Here is a 17,495-nt window from a genome sequence, read left to right on the forward strand (position 1 = left end):
AAACACACGCAGGTGTTGTACCTGTCTGTGACCAGGAGGGGTCGCTGCCAGTTAGCCCGTTACTCCGTGAGGACGAGCTTAAAGCCTGATTTATGGTCTGCGTTAAATCGACGCAGAGCCTACGCCGTAGGGTTCGGCGTAAGCTACGGCGTAGGCTCTGCGTTGGTGTAACGCGGAACCATAAATCAGCCTTCCCTCTGGTGAAGTTCAGCCACTCTGAAAACATCTCACACATCTGGTGTCGTCCTGACTTCAGGTAGAGCAGCGGCTCTTCCAGCAGCAGCACACCGGAGCTGCGGACTGTTTCACAGCGGGGTTTGCGGACTCTTGCGGTGTTTTCTTTTTCTTCTACTTCTTTTAAACATTTTTTTTTTAATTATTGGACGGACTGGAGTGGAAGCGAGTCTTAACTGAGCTCTGGCTGGAAAATAGAAGGTGAGTTCTGACTGACTGACACCACAATGAAACCAGTTAAACCAATAAAAACGGTGGTCCCGAAACCATAAATAATAAATAAAGAAATCAGACTTTATGCTGCTAAAATAATGAAGCCAACTGAGATCAGAGTTAAGAAGAAAAACCTCTACTGACGTTTATTGCATAATTATAATCATTAAAATGATTTCCAATTGTAAAATAATATAACAGTCCGCAGAGGCCAAAACAATCAATTATTTTATGTATCACTTCATTAGTTGAGCTTATTGATCGGATCATCGGTGTCCCATCTCTGGAATATGACCACTTGCATTGGTCCCATTTGGTTCATTTAGTCTTTTTTTGATCACTAATTGATGTTTCATATTCAGATTCAGATTCAGAAAACTTTATTCATCCCCGAGGGGCAATTGCAGGACAACTGAGAAGCAAGACGTTGAAAATCTAAAATAGAACAAGAATAAAGTAGAATAAAAATGAACAGGGCATGTCTCCTTATGTACAAAAAAATATATAAATATACGAATGTCAGAAAAATCTACAGCAGAGTGACTGTAGTGGTATAAGTAAAAAATAAGTAAAAATATAAAGTATAAAGGTGATGTGTTGATAATAATGCTGTGGAAGGTTTCAGGCTGAAGCAAATGTTAGTCCACATAGGTTTTTATTTTGATCATGGATCTGAAGTTGACTGAGATCACTCATACTGAGATTACTAATCACCAATTATGAGCAATAGCTGTCTTTCACATCCAAACACACTTTCCATCACCTTTAAAATACAAAATAAGTGAAGAAGTTTAGCTGAACGTTTATTCTCTGTTAAATGGTCTCATGTGGCTGTCAGATGAACTGACTGATAAAACAAGATCAGAAGGTCCATGTGTCCATCATCTAACCCAGTGGTTCCCAACCTTTTTTCCATGGAGCCCCCCCTACATGTGTCTAAGACCAGCCGGGCCCCCCGACCCGTACGTACTAGCAGCAAAAGAGTAAAGTTATTCGTTACAAACCTTTAATTGAAAAAATGAACATTAATTATTTTTTTTTATACATTTCTCTTTGGTTTACCCTGTATACATATGACTTTGTTTTTCTCACCTTCATTTTGTGTCAACAATGTATAAAATACGCACAAAAAATAATAATAATTTTTATTTATTTAACATGTGCAAATATAATTTTTACAACTGCATATCCTCAAAGCAGACAAAGTTTCACGCCCCCCCCAGAGATCTCTGGCGCCCCCCCCCAGGGGGGGCCCGGACCCCAGGTTGGGAGACACTGATCTAAACCCACAAACTCACATTCAGGATCTCAGGGATCTGCTGGAGTCCATCTCAGCTCTCTTCAGGTGAAAGGCAGGTCACCAGTCCATCACAGAAGCACATGTAGACAACCAACCACACACTGCTGGGATGTTGGACCAGGAGGAAGTAGGCGTACCTGGAGAAAACCCTCACAAGCACCAGGAGAACATGAAAGTCCACACAGGAAGACTGGGAGTCAAGACAGCCGTACGGCCCATCACAACGTTTACACCATGTCAGAAGATCAAATGAAACAAGCTAAAATAATGAAAAGACTTTTAAACAAAGATCTCCTTTAAACATGGAAACAGGTGTAGAGTCAGCACATATTTATAGGCTTACATGATTAATAATTAATAATTGTCTGGTTGGGGCACCACTTATGTAAAGCAGGAAAAATGAAGTAATAATAATCAATCGGTTAAAGTTGTAAATCCTCACTGATAAACACATGAAAAAATGACTTAGTTGTGAGCATTTATTAAACAGCATGCAATAATATTGACATAATCAAACAAATATTATTAATTTAGGTCAAAATTATTATATGATGGTGATAAACATAAATGGTGTAATTGGTTTGATAAACCTCAAACGGAAATGTGAGAATTGATCACTCAACAATGAGCTAATATCTTTCTGTTGGCTAATTTGTGACATCAACCCAAAATCATATGGACGTCTTGTAGCTACGTCGGGTGTGTGTCCAGTTTAACCGAGATAACGCTCAGAACTCTGGTGGAGATGAAACTCTGGTGTCTCCAGGGTTGGGTCTTCGGTGTGATAGAGGCTGGTTGCAGCCAAACAAGGCTCAGAACCGGGACTGACAGCTGATGATCTTCATGGAGACATCGGTTGATCTTTGATCCATCTCCAAAAGCTTTGGGGGGGGATTAGTTTGTGCAACCAATGAAAAATAATGTAAACATTAAAAGTATGACATGAATCTGGCTTCATTTCACCACCTCACCGCCTGCGTCGCCAGTTCCCCATATCTTCAAAATGTTTGTGCGCTAGGGTCAGGGTAGGCGTAAAGATACACACATTTTTCGGTTAGTTTTTTTTTTTTTAGATCCCAACCTTTGCGTAGAAGGTGGCGTGCGCATCTTTCAAGCCCTGTTTTGTGCACAAGCGAGCTTTATAAATGAGGCCCCTGGACTCCTGTCAGTCATTAAGTGGACCATGAACTCTTCTGTAGAGTCTTCTGGAGACAAATGTCTGTCTGACAGCTGAAAACTGGCTGAAACTGGGGCATGTGACAGGAAATGATCCCAAACACAGCAGCAGATCTTCACCAGAATTATGGAAAATAGGAGTCCAGGTTCTGGGGTGACTTGGTCAAAGTCCGAACCTGACTGGGGTGCTGTGGTGGATCTTTGGAGAGCTGTGTAGACGTGAACGTCCTAAAACCTCAAAGACCTGAAGCAACGATGGAAAGAAGAACGGACCAGAACTCCTCCAGAACCATGAGACTCTGATGAAGAAGACAGGAACCGTCTACTGAGGGAGGATGTACAACCTGGTGGTCCAAGGGGTTACCTAGTATTTCACTTTTTTTCTCTTCATTTGTATTCAACAAAGAATGGTAAAAAAAAATCTGAGATTGTATTTGTGTGATAATAAGACTCACTTTTATCATTTTACATTGAAATAGATTAAGAGAGGCGGTACTAACTTGTGAACATGACTGTATCAGACTGTAACGATCAATAACATAACCAGAAAGATTTATATGCAAAAGTCAGCCGAGCCACTGTCACACGCTGAAATTCAGAATTATGTCAGTCTTTGGGACAAACGTTTGAATCTTGTTACATAGTTCTGTCAGGGGTTTCAACCTCTTCAAAATCAGACTTCCTTCCTGATCGATTTCTGTCCCCGTAGCTTATCAGCCGCTCCATATAAACTGATTACTGATTGGCGGATTGATCTCTCCTCAGGTGACCTCAGCAGGATGAGAGCTCATTGTTGAAGATTACCACATTATGACATCATCAGGCCCCACCCAATCCTCCCACCTTTGTCTTCATTATCTTCACATCTGCCCTGGCCTCCCGTCCACCTCGTGGTTCCGTCTCCTGATGTCCCTCTGGCTGTGGATTGGGGATCAGCTGGTCTTGGTGAGCGCTTCCCACCAGCACGTCCACCCACACTCCATAAAGATAGCTGGTGACATCACTCTGGGGGGATTGTTCCCTATCCATGCTCGCGGCCCACACGGTGTGAACTGTGGCGAGCTGAAGAAGGAGAAGGGGATCCACCGCATGGAGGCCATGTTGTATGCTCTGGACCAGATCAACGGTGACTCTGAGCTGCTGCCCAACATCACTCTGGGGGCCCGGATCCTGGACACCTGCTCTAGAGACACCTACGCGCTGGAGCAGTCACTTACCTTCGTCCAGGCACTGATCCAGAAGGACACGTCTGACATACGTTGCTCCAACGGGGAGCCTCCCCTCATCCGCAAACCTGAGAGGGTGGTGGGAGTGATCGGGGCATCAGGCAGCTCCGTATCCATCATGGTGGCCAACATTCTGCGTCTTTTTGAGGTAACGACACAGCTGACATTCCAGCACGCTGGAAATGTAGAAACTGAAGGTTACAAGGGATCAGACAGTTGGAATAAGGCTCATAGATGGTCCAGAAACCCAGACTCATATCAAAGATGGTCTAGACAACCAGACATTGATCAGAGATGGTTGAGAATACCATACTCTGATCATAAATGGTCTAGAAACCAAAACACAGATCATAAATGGTCCAGAAAAAACCAAGACATGGATTATAGATGGTCCATAAACGTAGACACGTGTCATAGATGGTCCAGGAAAAACATGCAGACAGGGATCTCAAATGGTCCATAAATCCAGATAAGGATCACAGATGGTCCAGGTGGCAGAAATTAATGAAAAGTAACAAAATGAAACAAAAGATTACAAACATGAAAGTCCCTGTGTCATCTCTTAATTTCATACCTCATAATTTCTGCTCCAAAAAGGAGAAAAGAGAACCACACGAATACCAGTGTATGCAGGAAACGGTATTATGGGTCTGGGATTCTGATCTGTGCTGTTTCCTTCTCAAATCCACATAAAGGTCATGGGTGTATAAAACATTGCTGTGTGTGAGAACTGTAAATTGGGGTTCTTTAGATCTACAGGAAGAGAAGGGGATTGATTCCCATTGATTCCCTTTGTCACCATAGTTCTAGAATCAGTCCAGATGTTTCTCTGCTGCGTCACAACTGGTTCAAATGAACGGGCCATTGATGTTGTTGTGGAGACCAGATGATTTTTTTCCCATTTTTATCACCCAGTGCTCCTACCTAAGTCAGTCCTGGGCATTACCATCCTCTGCCAACCCCAGGAGGGCTCTACACTGAGCTCAGGTCTCCTTCTTAACCTGAGGAGTGAGCAGGCTGGGGCTTCTCTGACCAGAAGTAGTGCGTGGAAGGATCACGTTATTCCGGCCAGATCCTCCCCACCCCATCTGGTGCCCCGGCTGGCCAGAGGGGGCATGTACAGGACTGTCTCAGGAAATTAGAATATTGTGATAAAGTTCTTTATTTTCTGTAATGCAATTAAAAAAACAAAAATGTCATACATTCTGGATTCATTACAAATCAACTGAAATATTGCAAGCCTTTTATTATTTTAATATTACTGATTATGGCTTACAGCTTAAGAAAACTCAAATATCCTATCTCAAAATATTAGAATATCATGAAAAAGTATACTAGTAGCCTAGTAGGGTATTCAACTAATCACTTGACTCGTCTAATTAACTCGAAACACTTGCAAGGGTTTCCTGAGCCTTGAAAGACACTCAGCTTGGTTCAGTAAACTAAATCACAAGTATGGGGAAGACTGCTGATCTGACTGCTGTCCAGAGGACCATCATTGACTCCATCATTGACTCCATCAGGAGGGTAAGACACAAAAAGACATTTCTCAAAGAGCAAGCTGTTCACAGAGTGCAGTTTCAAAGCACATCCACAAAAAGTCTGTTGGAAGGGGGAAATGTGGCAGAAAAACGCTGCACAACCAAGAGAGATGACCGCAGCCTTAACAGCATTGTGAAGAAGAGTCGCTTCCAGAATTTGGGGGAGCTTCAAAGACGGTGGACTGAAGCTGGAGTCCAGGTATCAAAAGCCACTGTTCACAGACGTGTCCGGGAAATGGGATACAATAGCCGTATTCCCATGGTCAAGCCACTTCTGAACTCAAGACAACAGAAGAAGCGTCTGACTTGGGCTATGGAAAAGAAGCATTGGACAAAGTCCTCTTTTCAGAGGAAAGCAAGTTTTGTATTTCATTTGGAAGTCAAGGCGCCAGAGTCTGGAGAAAGGCTGGAGAGAAGCAAAATCATAGTTGCTTGAAATCCAGTGTGAAGTTCCCACAGTCAGCGATGGTTTGGGGAGCCATGTCAGCTGCTGGTGTTGGTCCACTGCGTTTCATCAAGTCAAGAGTAAATACAGCTGTGTACCAAGAGATTTTAGAGCACTACATGCTTCTGTCTGCTGAAAAGCTCTATGGAGATGATGATTTCATTTCCCAGCATGATCTGGCACCTGCCCACAGTGCCAAAACCACCAGTATTTACTGGTGGTGAACTGATCATAGCATTACTGTCCTCGATTGGCCTGCCAATTCCCCTGACCTGAACCCCATACAGAATTTGTGGGGTATTGTGAAGAAGAAGCTGAAACACACCAGACCCAACAATGCAAATGAACTAAAGGCTAAACGCTATTGAAGCATCCTGCGCCTCCATAACCCCTCAGCAATGCCACAGGCTGATTGCTGCATGCCACGCCGCATTGATGCAGTAATCCGTGCAAAAGGATTCCCAACCAAGTACTGAGTGCATTAATGGACATTTTCAAGTGTTTGATTTTGTTTTGCTGTTATAAATCTTTTTTTTTTACTTGGTCTGAGGAAATATTTTGAGATAGGATATTTGAGTTTTCTTAAGCTGTAAGCCATAATCAGCAATATTAAAATAATAAAAGGCTTGCAATATTTCAGTTGATTTGTAATGAATCCAGAATGTATGACATTTTTGTTTTTTTAATTGCATTACAGAAAATAAAGAACTCTATCACAATTTTCTAATTTTCTGAGACAGTCCTGTATAGGACTGCTGCATGTTTTCATGAGGGTAGTTCACATTAGCTACACAAGGGAACACGGGGGGAGAACATGCAAACTCCACACAGAAAGGCCCTTTCACCAACCCCACCCAGGGTGTGGGTGCTGAAGGATGGGGGTCATGGGGGAAGTAAACACGCACTCAGCACCCACAACGTCCCCAGCTGTGAGGTGACTGTACTAAGAAAGCTGCGCCACCGTGCCCCTTACAGTTTGGTTTATTACGTGCACAAATTGCAAGTCCTGGTAACATGGCTGCCGGACGTTTGCACATCCCGAGCACAAATGGATCCGGAGTGTACGGCTCACTTACTTAATGCTTTCAGGCAAATGCAGAGGGACACCATCAATGCAATAGAGGAAGGTGGAGTTGAACAACAAATACATACAGTACTGAGTAATGTGTGATATAATGTCCGGAAATTCAACATTAATAAAAAGAACTTGTTAAAAATGAACATTACTTACTATCTTACAAGTGAGACCTTCACGGAGTCTTGTTCTCTGTTGAAATTTGTCAGCAAGGTGGCTGTACAGGTGCCTGTGCTGGGGGGGTGGGAGGCCAGGTGGTGGAGGAAAGGCCTTCCTCAGTGCCACGTTATGTATAACACCACACGCCATTATTCTGCACGCTTTTGTGCTAGAAAGACCAGACAGCGATGGATGCAGTGTGTGCAGTGATGTGTGTCTGAGTGGTGAAATGTGTTGCAGTAAAAAGGACAAACATGCTAAAGACAGACATGAAAGAAAGAAAGAAAAGAAAGAAAATGATGCATAGAAAAGTGTGTGTGAGAGAGAGGACATTAACAAATGATCAGGTTCTATGCCGTAGGCAAGGATGAGATTGAGGGTGGGATTAAAACAGGGTCTGGGTTCATCAATTGATTTCTAAAAGAGAATTGTGACAGGTTTAAATTAAAAAGATTAGAAGAATCGGAGTCCAGGACATCATACAAATGACAACAGACTGTGCAGAAAATGCTATCACTATCAACATCCACAGGTGCGTTACCATCCCCCCTAGATTTGGACAAAACCAATTATCGAAAGAGAAATATTGTAATGGAAACGGCATTAATTTGAAAAAACTCCAAAATATCAAATAAACCTTGTTATTCCCCTTGAGTTTAATCAATTCTCAACGTATCCTTTGTTTTTAACAGACATTTATTTTGTCAGGGTTCACATACACCAATAACGCCCTCAGAAGTAGGAAAATAAACATATAAAACTTAAAGCATGAAAAAATTCACGTATTTCACATGCTTCACAAATAAAAATACCTCATTGGCCTCATCAACTCAGAGGGAATAAAGTTTCTTCCTTTTCTTAGACTTTATCAACTTCCCTTGGACGCTTCAGGTCTCTATCGGCTCGTGTTGCTCTGTGTGTCACTCCTACTATTTTGTCCCGCTCAGAAAGGTAATAAAACGGAACAAAAAACGTTCCCCTTTTGTTTTAAGTGGATTTTATTATCAACAAATAAATAAAATATTTTCATATGAATGTATTAAAATAATTACTTATTTGTTAATATGTATTTTAACCTCGGATGGTGTCTGGGTGGAGTCTCAGGCCTGGAGGTTTTCCTGAATGTGAGTGTTGAAAACTGGACTGATGTTCATGTGTGTTTCTCTCCACTGAACCATCTCTGAGGAGGAGGAGGAGGATGGTGATGATGATGATGATGATGATGATGATGATGATGATGATGATGATGATGATGATGATGATGATGGCAGCCTCATTAATCTGCACACACATAGATTAATGTGTTAATGTGATTATTAATTTCATTGAAGAACTGACACACTTTCACCTGTGTGTGTGTGTGTGTGTGTGTGTGTGTGTGTGTGTGTGTGTGTGTGTGTGTGTGTGTGTGTGTGTGTGTGTGATGACCAGATTGATCAGTGAGGTGTGTCTAATTTGAAGCTGTCAGGTTTCAGTCAACTGGATGATGTTTCTGGTGCTGATCACAGATCAGACCTCACGGTCTGGTAGCTCAGCACCATCCAGTTCATCTATCCATCCCTCCATCTGCCCGCTCAAAGTCACATGGATCTGGTGGAGCCTATGACAGCTGTTTTTGGGTGAAAAGTGTTGGTCCACCCTGGACAGGTCACCAGTCCGTAGACTCTGACAATCCTACTAATGTACTTACTAATTTCTGTGGACAATTTTGAATCACCAGTTAACCTGAGATAAATGCTTTTGGACTGTGGGAGGAAGAAACAGCCAAGCCAGCAAGGGGAGAACTGGGCAACTCCACACAGGAAGTTGCAAACCTTCTGGCTCCAACACAACAGTGTTGACCACCATGATATCAAACTGCCTCAATTCAGTGTTATTTGTTTAGCACCTGTTCACGACAAGAGAAGTCCTGTTCATTGCAGATTCTAGTTCAGATTCAAACTTTATATGAATTTATAAAATACATTTTGACTAAGGAACCCAACACATTCATGATATGTTTCATACAATCCCTCATCAAGACCAAGAATGGGGAGACTGCCCAGATCACTTCAGTGAGCAATGCCTAATTATTGATTACGGGTGTGTGTCCCAGATCCCTCAGGTGAGTTATGCATCCACAGCTCCGGAGCTCAGTGACAACAATCGCTACGACTTCTTCTCTCGGGTGGTTCCTCCAGACTCGTACCAGGCTCAGACCATGCTGGATATCGTCAAAGCTCTGGGCTGGAACTACGTCTCCACGCTGGCGTCCGAGGGAAACTACGGAGAGAGCGGTGTTGACGCCTTCATGCAGATCTCCAGAGAGGAGGGTACTCCCACCCGTCACCTGTTTGTCAGTTACCTGTCTGTCATTTTACTGTCAGTTCCCTGCCAATCTGTTATAATAGTGCTTATATAACACCTTTCCTTTCTAGGGACCCGTGCCTTAAAAACGCCATAAACTTTCTCTGACTTGTTTCTGGACAAAGAACTTGTGTTTATCGCTGGTCAGTGTAAATTCAAGGGGTGTTAACGTCTTCCTGGTGCCTGAAGCTGAGTTGATGGGAGGAAAGAGAAGTCAGGATGTTTTATTGAGTCATACTGTGCAACATGACGGCTCTGCTGTCTGTTTAATTGGTCTCATTGGCTTCACCAACATCACAACAGATCTGTGATGCAGCTCTTGTTGTTGAGAGATGGAGATGAGGGGGGGGGGGCATGGATCCATGCTATCTTGATAACAACCACTGTTGCGGTTGTTGACAATATAGAACCTCTCTTTAAGACTCTTCACTTTCTTAATGACCCAACTTTCATTTATTGTAAAGCTGCTGTCTGTCATTTTTCCAGCGTCACTCTGTTTGCATCGGAGCTGACCCACGATTAAAAGGGGCTACTGTGACAAACACACAAATCAGAGTATCCAGGGAAAACCTACGCAGACACAGGGATAATATGCAAACTCCACACAGAAAGGCCCAGCTGAACCAAAATCCAACTGAACCTTCCTGCTGCCATTCCTAACCACTACCATGCTGCTGTCATAAAGAATCCAGGAGAAGAACAGGAGTAGCAGCTGCAGTAGGAACCAGCATCACCATGGTAGGACCTGAAGGAACCAGCATCAGGACAAAAGAGATGGATTGCAAAAGATAGACGATGGAAGCTCAATCTAAATATAAAGAGAGCGTCTGCTTTCTGCACCAAGGCAAAAAGTTGATTCTGTAGTAGAAAGCCCGACACTTTAAGGGTGTGCCAGCCTTTTTAGACCTCAAGACTCTTGGAGCAGCAAGTAAACATGCATTTAGGGAGGGGAGTGTTCTGCTAGGACAATATGGAACTATAAGGGTCTGTACTAATGTCGATGCTTTTAATTCAAGGCTTTATATCTGCAGGATCTCTGTTCCCAGTTCTAGTTAGAACAGGTGAAATGTAACCCATTCATCCATGGTGTTAGACTTGACATAACCCTCTTCAAGAACTCTCCCTTGTACAAGTATAATATTCTGTTCACTACCCTTCAGGGTCACTAACCAAATTCTACCAGTGACATTTGTTATTTAGCTTTTTCCCATGACAGTGTTTGTCATACAAGACATCAAGTGCATTTGTATCTATTAGTATAGGAACATCATGGTTGGTGGCTATATCTGGAACAACTAATGCTAAACTGGAGACTTCAGGCTCAGTTTCAACAAAGGTTTTTGGCAAACTGAAGGTTAACAGGAATAATACCCCAATAAGTAACTGTTCCACCCCTGGTAACGTCAATATGAAAATCATCACGTGGTTAAGGGATGTCCTGACAGATGGCTATTGTAGAAAGTGACCAAATCCAAACCATTTCACTCCTCATACTTTGATGTTAGCAGTAGTATTCGCTCCAATGAGGCCTGTCAGAAGTTTGATGTGATGTTCCACTCTGAGAGTGAATGGATACCCTGATGTGGTGAATCAATTTTGGGATATGTTTGCTGGAATTCAGTTCCTGTCAGTCTCACAAAAAGACCTGATTTCAAAAGGGCGTTTAAACCCTGACATTCTTTTCTACACATAACAAGAGAAGCAGCTTTGAAAATGAGGGTGTTTCTTTTTCTGTAAACCTGTAACTAAGCTGTTATTCCAACACCTACTGCACAATTACTTGGGCAAGTTACGTTCTATGTCAATAGCAGGTTGCTACCTTGTTTAAATACTTTACTCAAGAAAGTCTCCAGTTGATGCACATACTAGAAGAGTTTTTATTTGTATAATACAATGTCACTTTATTGCCAGTTGGGGCTGACATTCTATTTGCATCCCAGTGTAGTAAGTTTAAGAAAATGATTGTAAACATAACAAAGACCGATATGCAAATACAATTATAAGATTGCAACACCCCTATTGACATACCATATTGTACAAAAGTGCACAAATAAAAATCCTCATGATATACAACAATACACACAAGTGGACAAGTAAAGATGCCAGATCCTTTGGTCAGAAATCTGACAAATACTCATTTACAGTGCACTACACTACTACTACATTTATACCATAGTTAGACCCAAATCTAGCATAAATTTAAAAAATTAGTTGGTCCCTCCACTTTGAACGCAACCGATCTGTCAGTTCTTGTTACTATCTGTTACCCGTCTGTCAGTTAATAGAAATAGAAAGAAATAGAAAGCCTTTATTATCATTATATTTCTACAATGGAATTAGGCAGCAGCTCCGTCAAAGTGCGAAACAAATGCAAGACTATATAATCAAGTAAACTGTACACAACAAAAATGAACAAAAAAAAGTAAACATAAATATATATATATACACTATAAGGAAAGAGTTAGTGGGAGAATAAAATAAAAATGTACATGAATGGGTGGAGGAATATTGCACTTGGATGGGTGGAAGAATATTGCACTGAAAGTGCTAGCCCATCATTTACCTCTCAGTTACTATTCCATGTGTTACCTGTCAGTTACTAGTCGATGTGTTACCTGTCTGTTCGTTACTTGTGAGTTACTAGGCTGTCTCTTACCTGTCTGTCAGTTACTGCTCAAATGCTAGTCCATCTGTTACCCGTCAGTTACTAGTCTATCTCTTACCTGTCTGTCAGTTACTTGTTCATCCTGTACCTGTCTGGTCTGTGTCAGGTGGAGTATGTATCGCTCAGTCAGTGAAGATTCCTCGTGAGCCAACAGCTGGTGAGTTTGACAAGATCATCAAACGTCTGATGGAGACGAGTAACGCTCGAGGAGTGATCATATTTGCCAATGAAGACGACATCAGGTAATTTAATGATATGAAGCAAACTCACAGTAGATTGGTTTCTCAACAACTGCAGTCCAGTTTATTGCATGTGACATTGGCCACAACGCTCTACTCTGAATCCTCCCATTTCCTGGCAGGCGTGTTCTTGAGGCTGCACAACGTGCTAACCTGACAGGACACTTCTTGTTTGTTGGGTCAGACAGTTGGGGAGCGAAGAGTTCACCAGTTACTGAGCTGGAGGACGTGGCTGAAGGCGCTGTTACTATCCTGCCCAAACGAGCTTCAATTGACGGTAAAGTCAGTACCACAAACCTGAGCTGGTCCCAGTGTGTTGATGTGTGTTCACGTGTGTTTATGTGGGTGCTATCCAGGGTTCGATCAGTACTTCATGTCTCGTTCTTTGGAGAACAACCGCAGGAACATCTGGTTCGCTGAGTTCTGGGAGGATGATTTCAGATGCAAACTGACCCGTCCTGGAATCAAACTGGACTCTGACAAGAAGAAATGCACAGGTAGAACACAGACCTTCAGCCACATTCTTTATGTTGTTTTTTGTTCCTTGTAGCTGTTGTCTGTTATTTGTTAACCCCTGCAGGTTTGGAGCACTTCCGGTTGTAGTGACCGGTTATGAAGCGTTTTTCTTTTGAAGATGGTTTCTTTTTTTATATTGTTTTGTGCTTTGCATCGTTTCTCTATTTGCAGCGCGTTTGATGATGCTGCATTTGTCTTTGTTTTTTGCAGCACGTTTTTTCATTTGAACCACGTTCCTTTTTTTGTACCTCGTTTTGAGTTTGTGAATTTGAATCGTTTCTGTACTTGAAGCCGTTTTCCTTAATTGAGACGCATTAGGCCGTTGCAGTGCGTTTGGCCCTTGCCCCGCCAGACAGGAACCATCCCTATTACATTGTTTTTTAACACAAGAACCATTGTTTCCACAATTTTCAAAAATATTAGAGAAATTATTTGTAGTTAGGTTAGATACATTTATAGACAGATACAATATTTTAAGCAATGGTCAGTATGGATTTAGAACCAATCACTCCACATCAATGGCACTTATGGAATTAACTGAAGAAATTTCCACTGCAATCGATAAGAGACATTATTTTGTAAGTATTTTTGTTGACCTCAAAAAAGGCCTTTGATACCGTAGATCATACCATACTTCTAAAAAAACTGAGCAAATACGGTATCAGAGGGGTGGCACATCAATGGGTCTCAAGCTACTTGGAAAATAGAAAGCAGTATGTGCAGATAAATAAGGTCAAATCTGAATCACAATATATTAAGTGTGGCGTACCTCAGGGGTCGGTCCTCGGGCCAAAACTGTTTATTTTGTATATTAATGATTTTGTTTATGTATCCAAACTGTTGAAATGTATTCTGTTTGCGGACGACACTACTTTATGTTATTCTGGGGAAGATATAACACAGGTGTTGAATGTGGTTGAAAAAGAATTTAAAAGAATAAAAACATGGTTTGATGTAAATAAATTATCGCTGAATCTTAAAAAACAAACTTCATGATATTTAGTAACAGAAGGAGAGACACGAACACTTCAATTAATATAGATGGTATTGAAATTAATAGAGTAAGGGAAACCAGGGTTTTGGGTGTCATGCTGGATGAGAATTTGAATTGGAAATCACATATACATTATACAAAGATAAAAATATCAAAAACAATTGCTCTGTTACACAAAGTAAAGGATTCATTGGACAACAAAGCATTGTACATTTTATATAACACTATGATTGTTCCATATCTGACCTACTGTCGTATGGGGAAATGCCTGTAAAACATATATTCAGTCAATTTTCACCTTGCAAAAAAGCCATAAGAATAATCAGTAGAAAACGATATAGAATATACAATAAATCCATTATTCCTTCAGTTAAAATTGTTGAAATTTCATGAATTAGTAGATTATAGTATTCTGCAAATTATGTTTAAAGCTCATAAGAAAACTTTATCAATCAACATTCAGAAAAGATTTGAAAAAAGAGAAAGCAAGTATAACTTAAAAGGAACAGAGATCTTTAAAAAACCAAGATTCAGGACTAAATTGATGGAACGTTGTGTTTCTGTGAAAGGAATAAGTTTATGGAACAATCTGAACAAAGAAAACCAAATCAAACATTACATTCAAAAGAACAATTAAAGCCAGTATGTTAAGAAAATATAATGAAATATCTTAGTTACGTTTGATTGACATACCCATTGTCATGAAAGGTATAAAAATTGTTTGTATTAACTAAATTGTAACTTGGGAACTAAAAAGGAATGTCTGTGTTGGCCGGCAGCTATTTTATTTTAGTTTTTTGTTTATTGATTTCTTGGGAAAAAGGGGCAGATTAAATAAGATTCTTCTTCTTTCTGCTCCCCTTCATTCACAATTTGTGTTTATATTAAATTGTTTGTTGTTTTTGAATGAAATAAAGAATAAATAACTAAAAATAAATAAATAACAAACCAATAACACAGTTGACCATGTGATGGCAGGAATGCACATTTTCTGCAGTTTGTAAGTGGCCAGCAAAATAAAGGAGATAAAAAATAAGAATCTGCAAAAACAAATAAACATAAGCAATGCTATTTACTTTTTTGTTTGCTTTTTTAACATACACCATGATGGTAGCGATTGAGATAAAAAGAAAGTCCCCCCTGGACATCTTCATTTGTGTAATCAACAAGGCCTGAATCTCTTCATCGGTCAATCTATTTCTTTTCTCGTGATCTCCATCTTCATCAAATGGACAAAATGTTTCTTGTCCAAATGAGTTGTTTTCATGGTTTATGGTCATATGAAAGGGCTGAAGTGATTTATAAATCCTGTTCAACAGAGACCCCACCAGGTAGTTCCATTAAGATCGAAATACCTCTCCTACTACACGAATGATTTCAGCTGTGTAAAGGCTCCTGAAGGCCACTTTTACAGGGCTGTTCATAGTAATCAAGACACACGTCAATGATCTGGCTCCAGAAAGACTTCCAAAACCCCTGCTAATGCACCTATTATATGTTGTCCCACTTTTAAATATAAATCTTTCAGTCATTCATTAATTTTTGAGCACATCCGAGTGACAGACCCAGGACACACTGGACAAATTATATCTCTCGGTTTGCCTGGGAATGTCTCGGTATCCTACCCTAACCCAAGTGGGGGGGTCTTTGAACTCTTCAAACAGCTTGTGTGTCTCTGCAGGCGACGAGAGGATCGGCCAGGACTCGTCCTATGAGCAGGAGGGCAAGGTTCAGTTTGTGATTGACGCTGTCTATGCTGTTGCCCACGCGCTCCACAACATGCACCAGGACCTCTGTCCCAGCAGCAACGGCGTCTGCAACGACATGGACCCTGTGGAGGGACGCCTACTGCTGGACTACATCAGAGCAGTCAACTTCAATGGTGAGAAAACGTAACCAGGATCAGAACTGGAGCTCCAGCTGGACCAGATACTGGACTCCAAAAGGATGTCTGATATCACTTTACATTACATTACATTTAGGATACCCTTTTATATATATATATATATATATATATATATATATATATATATATATATATATATATATATATATATATATATATATATATATATATATATATATATATATATATATATATATATATATATATATATTAGGGCTGTCAAACGATTAATTTTTTTAATCGCGATTAATCGCATGTTGTCCATAGTTAACTCGCGATTAATCGCATATTCATCGCACATTTATTCACACATTTTTTTGCTGTTCTAAATTACCTTAAGGTATTTTTTTCAAATGTTTTTAATACTGTTAACAACATGAGAAAGGGCAAATATGCTGCTTTATGCCGATGTTTATTCAACTTTCCACAAAAAAAAGCTTTTGATCTGAATGTAACATTCCTTCATAAATACAAATACAATGTAGTCCCCAACTTTACACTTATAAAGGCTAACTTAAGATTCCTTGTTTTTTTAAGCAGCTCAATGTAAAACAATGAACCATATGCATCACAAACATTGTACAAGAAGTGCATTGGTCAGTTACATTTTTCCATGTAACTATGTCTAACCTCAAATGGAGGAAAATAAAAGGCTAAAAAAATATCCCCTTCTCCTAAGTGGGATCAAAACAGGGGGATACAAAAAAAAAAATCACAAACAAATAAAGTGCACATGTAACAGCAGGGAGTGTAACTCAACCTATAAAGTGCAGTTGGGCTATAATAAGCTGATACTTTAGATTCTTTGGAACAGATATCTCTTTGCTCATCTAATGTATTGAGGTGAGGAACCAGCCTCCTTCCCTCACATCTATCAGCGTTGTCTGCTTTTGACAAGGGGGGGGGGGGGGGGGGGGGGCGGCGCTCTCTGCATCGGCCGTGTTTGGATGTAAGTGAGACTCAACGTACTTCAATGGTAATTAATTTCAAATCAACATGCAAATAACTTTAGTCTTGCGAACCATCTGCATCTTTTTGAAAGTGAACTAGCCATTCAAAAGTCCCTTTTCATTCTTCATCTTTCAGTTCACCATACTTTTCCTCAGGCTACGGCTGCCGTCGAGCACCAGCACTTATAAAATGCGCTTTTTTTTATCCTGCGCGTTAATCGTGCGTTAAAAAAATCGGCGTTAAGAGGACATTAAGTTAACGCGTTATTAACGTGTTAACTTTGACAGCCCTAATATATATATATATATATATATATATATATATATATATATATATATATATATATATATATATATATATATACATACAAACACACACTTGTACAGATACATATATACACTCAGAGGGAGACGTACACGTACCTGTAAATAAACTCATAATAACTTGTTTCTACACATACAAACATGAACACCTTGGATGAGATGTTGGGTATCCACCATCTCTGTAGT

General features: G+C 40.5%; 1 protein-coding gene across 1 annotated transcript in view; it reads left to right on the forward strand.

The window, feature by feature from the left end:
- Window positions 1-348: 348 nt before the first annotated feature.
- Window positions 349-17,495, forward strand: part of grm6a (glutamate receptor, metabotropic 6a) — a 39,330-nt gene continuing 22,183 nt past the window's right edge. Inside the window, exons 1-7 of the mRNA XM_061735728.1 lie at window positions 349-435; window positions 3,689-4,297; window positions 9,465-9,681; window positions 12,487-12,622; window positions 12,742-12,896; window positions 12,976-13,116; window positions 15,811-16,011. Of these exons, the coding sequence (XP_061591712.1) occupies window positions 3,734-4,297; window positions 9,465-9,681; window positions 12,487-12,622; window positions 12,742-12,896; window positions 12,976-13,116; window positions 15,811-16,011 (1,414 nt within the window). The 5' untranslated portion in view covers window positions 349-435; window positions 3,689-3,733. The remainder of the gene's footprint in view (window positions 436-3,688; window positions 4,298-9,464; window positions 9,682-12,486; window positions 12,623-12,741; window positions 12,897-12,975; window positions 13,117-15,810; window positions 16,012-17,495) is intronic.

This window comes from Cololabis saira, chromosome 12, assembly GCF_033807715.1.
Source record: "Cololabis saira isolate AMF1-May2022 chromosome 12, fColSai1.1, whole genome shotgun sequence".
NCBI classification, from domain to species: domain Eukaryota; kingdom Metazoa; phylum Chordata; class Actinopteri; order Beloniformes; family Belonidae; genus Cololabis; species Cololabis saira.